A 6,324-nucleotide genomic window follows, 5' to 3' on the forward strand; every position below is an offset into this window, starting at 1 on the left:
TTCCTCAAATTTAGCAGTTGAACATCTACCGTGTTTCCCCGAAAGTAAGACAGTGTCTTACTTTCTTTTTACCCCCAAAAGCCCCACTACGTCTTACTTTCGGGGTATGTTTTACATTGGAAAAAAATTGAAAGGGTCGCGTTCCCGAAGGCATCTCCCCAGAGTCCAGAAGGGCAGCCGCGGGACAGGAGCCTCGTGAGCCCTTTTCCAAGTTCAACCTCAGGGCTCCAAGCGGCGTGCACGCGTGGAGCCACAGACGCATGTCGGGGAAGCATGTGTCTGGAGGGGAGGAGCCGCTCTGCGCAGTTGGGCAGCCCCACCTGCCTGCCGGAAAGGAGGCGGGTGAAGGAGGGCGCAGCTCCGGCCGCTCGCCTCGGAGCTGGTCGGCCTCGCTGGCCGCTTGCAGCCGAGCCTCGGCAGGACTCGATTGCTGGGACGAGCGCCTTCGCTGCAAGCCGCCGCCCACTCGGCTCGCTTTGGACCAGCGCCGTCCTTCGCTTTGCCAAGCCGGGGAAGAGGCGGTGGCGCCACGGCGAGGCGAAGGCGAGGGGCGCGTGGGGAGCTTGGAAGCGATGTCATCGGGCTCCCCCCCCGGCAATATCCCCGTGTTTCCCCGAAAGTAAGACATATGTCTTACTTTCGGGGTACGGCTTATATTAGCCGACCCCCCTGAAACCCCCGATACGTCTTATAATTGGGGGTGTCTTACTATCGGGGAAACAGGGTATGACTGAGGGTGGATTAAAATCTATCCCTACTCCTAATCTAATACCAAACAACTACTGCTGCTGCTGCTGCTATTACTACTACTACTACTACTACTACTACTACTACTATTATTATTATTATTATTATTATTATTATTATTTATATTTGTATGTCGCCCTTCTCCGAAAACTATCCCAAATTATTTGCGTGGCCCATTAATGCTTAAATGATTTGATCATATCTACCATTGGATTAAAAGGGTGGATTAAAATCTATCCCCACTCCTAATCTAATACCAAACAACAACTACTGCAGCTGCTGCTGCTATTACTACTACTATTACTACTACTACTATTACTACCAGTACTACTTCTATTATTATTATTATTATTATTATTATTATTAATAATAATAATATTAATATTTATATTTGTATGCCGCCCTTCTCCGAAAACTATCCCAAATTATTTGCGTAGCCCATTAATGCTTAAATGATTTGATCATATCTACCATTGGATTAAAAGGGTGGATTAAAATCTATCCCCACTCCTAATCTAATACCAAACAACAACTACTGCAGCTGCTGCTGCTATTATTACTACTATTACTACTACTACTACTATTACTATTACTACTACTACTACTACTACTATTATTATTATTATTATTATTATTATTATTTATATTTGTATGCCGCCCTTCTCCGAAAACTATTCCAAATTATTTGCGTGGCCCATTAATGCTTAAATGATTTGATCATATCTACCATTGCTTGAAAATCCACTTGTGCATTGACTAAGGCTTTGGAGATCTGTGCCGAGTTCTGAAAGTGAACATTATCTGAAATATCAAGCAAAGAAGAAAAGAAATTAAGAAACGGAATGGGGCTGATTAAAAACAAGAATCCCACCAGTCTGACAAATGCCAGAAAGCACGCAAGAGTAGAACATTAGACTCGTGTCATGAGTTAACAAGCGATATAGCAGGGACGATCAACAATGAGTCAGCAGTGCTCAATGTGCCAGATAGAAAATGAAAATACGTCTAAATGTATTGACCCTGCTCACAGGAACAGAGAAATGCTTAATGTTTCTTTAACAAAGTGGTTCTCTCTCAGGATTGGCACCAGTGTTTCATGGGCCTCACCATCTGCCGTTCCATGGATGAGAAGGTAATCCACATTATGGAAATTCTGAGCCCTTGCCATAACCGTTGAATTCTGAAAGGGAAAATAATGAACAATTACGGAGTTGCCAAATGTAAAAATGATAGGTAATGCCTTCATTACCAGTGTCCTATGTTCTGGTGACAGCAATCTCTCAGTCAGTGAAAAGTTTTTCCTCTACTTTCTGCTAATTGTTCTTAAATCTCAGGCTTCGTGGGTTTTGTTTAAGGAATTACCTACAAATACCGATAGGCCTCAACTCGCAGTGGTTCATTTTAGTGACCGTTCAAAGATACAACAGCACTGACTCAGGACCATTTTTCACGCTTACGACTGTTGTGGCATCCCCATGGTCATGGGATCAAAGTTTAGATGCTTGGCAACTGGTTCAAATTTATGATGGTTACAATGTCCTGTGTCATGTGATCACCTTTTGCGATCTTCTAACAAAGTCACTGGGGAAGCCAGGTTCATTTATCAACCATATTACTAACTTATCAACTGCAATGATTCACTTAACAGCTGTGAAGCGTTGTAAAATGGGGTAAAACTCACTTAGCAAATGTCTCACTTAGCAACAGAAATGTTGGAACAATTGTGGTCATAAGTTGAGGACTATTTGTTTTTCACAGTAGTGCAAGTTTGGAAGATGTGGAGAGACTTGGTCCATAGATTCTATTCTATTCTGTTCTGCTCTGCTCTGCTCTACTCTATTCTCATATAAATATTTCAATGCAAGACTTACAGAAGTTATATTTAAAGAGATACAGCCATCAGCCAAATGTACATTTCAGCAATAAATTGTGTTGCAAATTTATTTTGAAAATTTGTTTGAATCATGATTACCTTAGTTCAAATAAACGACTTCCTTCTTAGGTAGCCCAGAAAAGGTATAGCCCAGAAAAGAGAAGCAAGATAAAACTATGAATGGGTCAATAAACAATCTCATTTCATCTTAATTTATTATTTTCCTGAAGTAAGGCTTGGTTTGCCTTATTTCTACATCATAAACATTCTGCATATGTAGCCCAAAATGTTCAATGCACTAGAGATAAAGTTCCTAACTTTTTGTTTGAAATTGGAAGGAAAAAACGTAAAAAGTAAAGTCATGTACCTAATTTATCCAGTAAAGTTAAACTACTATCTGCCAATCCCTTGAACTATCCACAAATCATTCTGGCACAGAATTGGATGCCATCACTGGCAATACCTATCTTGTCAGTCAATGACACTACACTTAGTGTACTGGACATATTTTTTTAAAAAAGGTGGAGGATACCTTCAGTTTTGTTCATCTCCCAATCCTCAAACATTAGCGGTCAATGGAAAAATATCTATTGACATAGGCTGAACGAGAGAAGTAGCAAGTTTTGATAGACATACTGGCAAGAAAGTCATGTGTCATTCTGTTTTTACCCAAGTGGTTTGTGTGAGTGCATCTACAGTGGTTCTCAACCTTTTTAATGCCGCGACCCCTTAATACAGTTCCTCATGTTGGGGTGACCCCCAATCATAAGTCTAGCCCCAATTCTACCAACAGAGCTTTAATCTGATTTGCAGGAAGGTAAGTGGGACACCCCCACTGTAAACACCTGATTGGTCAGATTGTAAAGATATGTTCCAAGGCGCCAGAATAGAAGCTTTAGTTCCTAACACCATGGGAAATTTGTCTTTTCTCGTGGTCTTAGGCAACTCCTGTGAAACGCTCATTCGACCCTCAAAGGGGTCCTGACCCTCAGGTTGAGAACCACTTTATTAAAGGGACTCCAACTAGCATCTGATAGGCTTCTTTGGGATACATGTTTAACACTATTATGGAATAACATTAAACTTTTATTTTAAAAAGCAGACTGAAGAACTATGGAGAAACCCAGTGAGACTTGGATTTTGAAGCAGCAGAGGCATCTCTCTCTCTCCCCCCTTCCTCTCTCGGTCTCTTTCCTCCTTCTGCCCACTGGTCAGCTGCCTTCAGGCCAGCTTAGGTCTCTAAGCCAATCCCCAGTGGGTACAGCAAAAGAGCCAAGTTTTATTTCCCTGGCTCCTCTTCCTTCCCAAAGACTGGGGACCACAGGCAGCGATTCAACACCAATACAGTGACTCTTGTATGATCCTGCTAGCCATAAGTTAATACCAACCAACAGTGTCAGCTCCCAACTAGTGATGGGCGAACCAAACTCGCACAATTTGGGTCCGTATCGAACTTTGCAGTGTTTGGTATGCCGAACACGAACACGAAATTTTTTGAAACTTTGGGCAAAGTTCGGGGTCATGTTCGGTGTTTGGAGCTTTGACGTCACCGGCAGGTTGCTAAGGATGCCAAGGTGATCACTTCCTGGATTCCATGGAATCCAAGAAGTGATCACCTTGGCATCCTTAGCAACCTGTCGGTGATGTCAAGGCTCCGCCCCCGGAATCTCTTCGTGGGAGGGATTCCCCAACTCCTTTAAAGGGAGGTCTTCACGTAAAAATAAACATTGTTATTTTTACGAAAAAGGACGCCGCAGCGGCGCTGCAAGCAAAGGGTGGTCCTTTTGCGTAAAAATAAACTTCGGGCAAAGTTCGGGGTCATGTTCGATGTTTGGAGCTTTGACGTCACCGGCAGGTTGCTAAGGACGCCATGGAATCCAGGAAGTGATCACCTTGGCATCCTTAGCAACCTGGGATTCTCCATTCGGGTTTGGGTTCGGTTCGGGTTCGGCCGAATTTTGCATAAAGTTCGTCCGAACTTGTCGGACCCAAACACTGTTGGGTTCGCCCATCACAACTTATTGCTGTGACTTATTACTGTTGAAATACTAGAACTGCTCAAGGCATTTTAAGCTAGCTCAGGAATAGTTTGGGAATGATGTAAAGGCTATATTATTAGGGTATGGCTTATTCAGTTTAAAGGTGACCTTTAGTTTCCTTTATAAAACTAAGTGTTATCTCTGCCACCACCATCCCCAAAATCCAAATAGACAAGGCCTCCCAATTTCCTTCAAATATCAACTGAAGACAATGTCAGATGGAAGAATTGGCAGAGACAAGAAGAAGGCAGCCCATACACTCAGCCAAGGAGCAAAAGGCAGGAAAAGGACATTTGAAATTAAATAGTAAGAGTATAGTTAAATTATAGGCAGGTTTACATGGTTCTTACTTTGTAATGCTCAAGATTGTCAGATTTGGTTGGTAGACCCATAAATCGTTCAGTGTAGATGGAGGCTGCAATATACAATAAATGCAGCTGTCACAATGCACAGAAACCCATTAACACACAAACACACACCCAAGAGCAAATGTATTGTAAAGCATGCATTTACATTCATTCACGCTAGTCATTCAGGGGGACGTTGGGGCAGTTTTCTCATAATTTTTCCATAAAACAGACAATTAATTTTAAAGCTGGCCTCATACCACAAAACCAACATCAAAGCAACCGAGTTGTCGAAGTGTGGAACTCATTACCTGACTCAGTAGTGTCAACCCCTAACCCCCAACATTTTTCCCTTAGACTATCCACGATTGACCTCTCCAGGTTCCTTAGAGGTCAGTAAGGGGCGTGCATAAGTGTGCCAGTGTGCCTTCTGTGCCCTGTCCAATTGTCTCTCCTTATCTCATTTATCTTTTCTTCCTTTCAAATATGTTCACCTATACTTTTATATATTTTCTTCTATTCTTTTCTTTATTTATATTATTACATATCTTTCTCTTCAATGTGTATTATGTATTGAACTAAACAAACAAACAAACAAACAAACAAACAAACAAACAAATAAATAAATAAATAGCAGCCGTAACAACACGGGGCAAGTCTACTATTAGCCAGAGTGACAAGAGTGCCTTCAGTCTCCTGGTTGTATATTAAGTGCAAAACCATTTTAAGCAGATATGATATATTTTTTGCCAAGGAAGCAGGGAGATGTCAAAACAATGCTGTTTGTACCTTAATTTGATGATTATATGAAACTATATGTCTCTGCGATACATATTCTATGCATTTTGATTTGTGGGATGATTAGCATTTCCTATTGTTTCTTCAGCAGAAAAACTTTGCAAGGGATGATGGTGTGTGTGGTGGGGGGAAAAGTTGCCTGAGACGGCATAAATAGGGTAATGAAAGTGGAGGAGTGTTCAAGAAGCAGCTGGACACGATGCCAAACTGCCAGCTTCTTACTGTAGCCACAAGTAAGAAGTACAAAACTGACTGAGATGAAGAGCGGGCCCAGCCAAAGTTTAACATCTGAAGCTACGGCTGATCTTTAAAAGAGCACCTAATAATTGGAAACAGAATCTGTTTCATAGACAACGGTGTCTTTGAAAAGGCTTGTGTTTTGACGTGTTTGTTTTAAGAACCTTTGCTTTGAAGACATATACTCAGCAACTCTGCAAACTATTTCAAAGCAAGCTTTGCCCAAGAGAAGGTCTGTTTGTTTTTAAAAGAAAGTGTATTTTGAAGAAGGTGTTTTTAGATG

The 6,324-nt window shown here is 41.6% G+C and overlaps 1 protein-coding gene across 3 annotated transcripts in view; it reads right to left on the reverse strand.

The window, feature by feature from the left end:
• The window catches only part of LOC139156261 (prolyl endopeptidase FAP-like), a 63,807-nt gene that overhangs the window by 2,013 nt on the left and 55,470 nt on the right, over positions 1–6,324 (reverse strand). For all 3 annotated transcript variants that reach the window (XM_070731648.1, XM_070731646.1, XM_070731647.1), the window contains 3 exons: positions 5,010–5,074; positions 1,855–1,927; positions 1,475–1,548 (listed from right to left, as the gene is read on the reverse strand). In XM_070731648.1, coding sequence (XP_070587749.1) covers positions 1,475–1,548; positions 1,855–1,927; positions 5,010–5,074 — 212 coding nt within the window. The remainder of the gene's footprint in view (positions 1–1,474; positions 1,549–1,854; positions 1,928–5,009; positions 5,075–6,324) is intronic.

This window comes from Erythrolamprus reginae, chromosome 1 (genome assembly GCF_031021105.1).
Source record: "Erythrolamprus reginae isolate rEryReg1 chromosome 1, rEryReg1.hap1, whole genome shotgun sequence".
Lineage (NCBI taxonomy): Eukaryota > Metazoa > Chordata > Lepidosauria > Squamata > Dipsadidae > Erythrolamprus > Erythrolamprus reginae.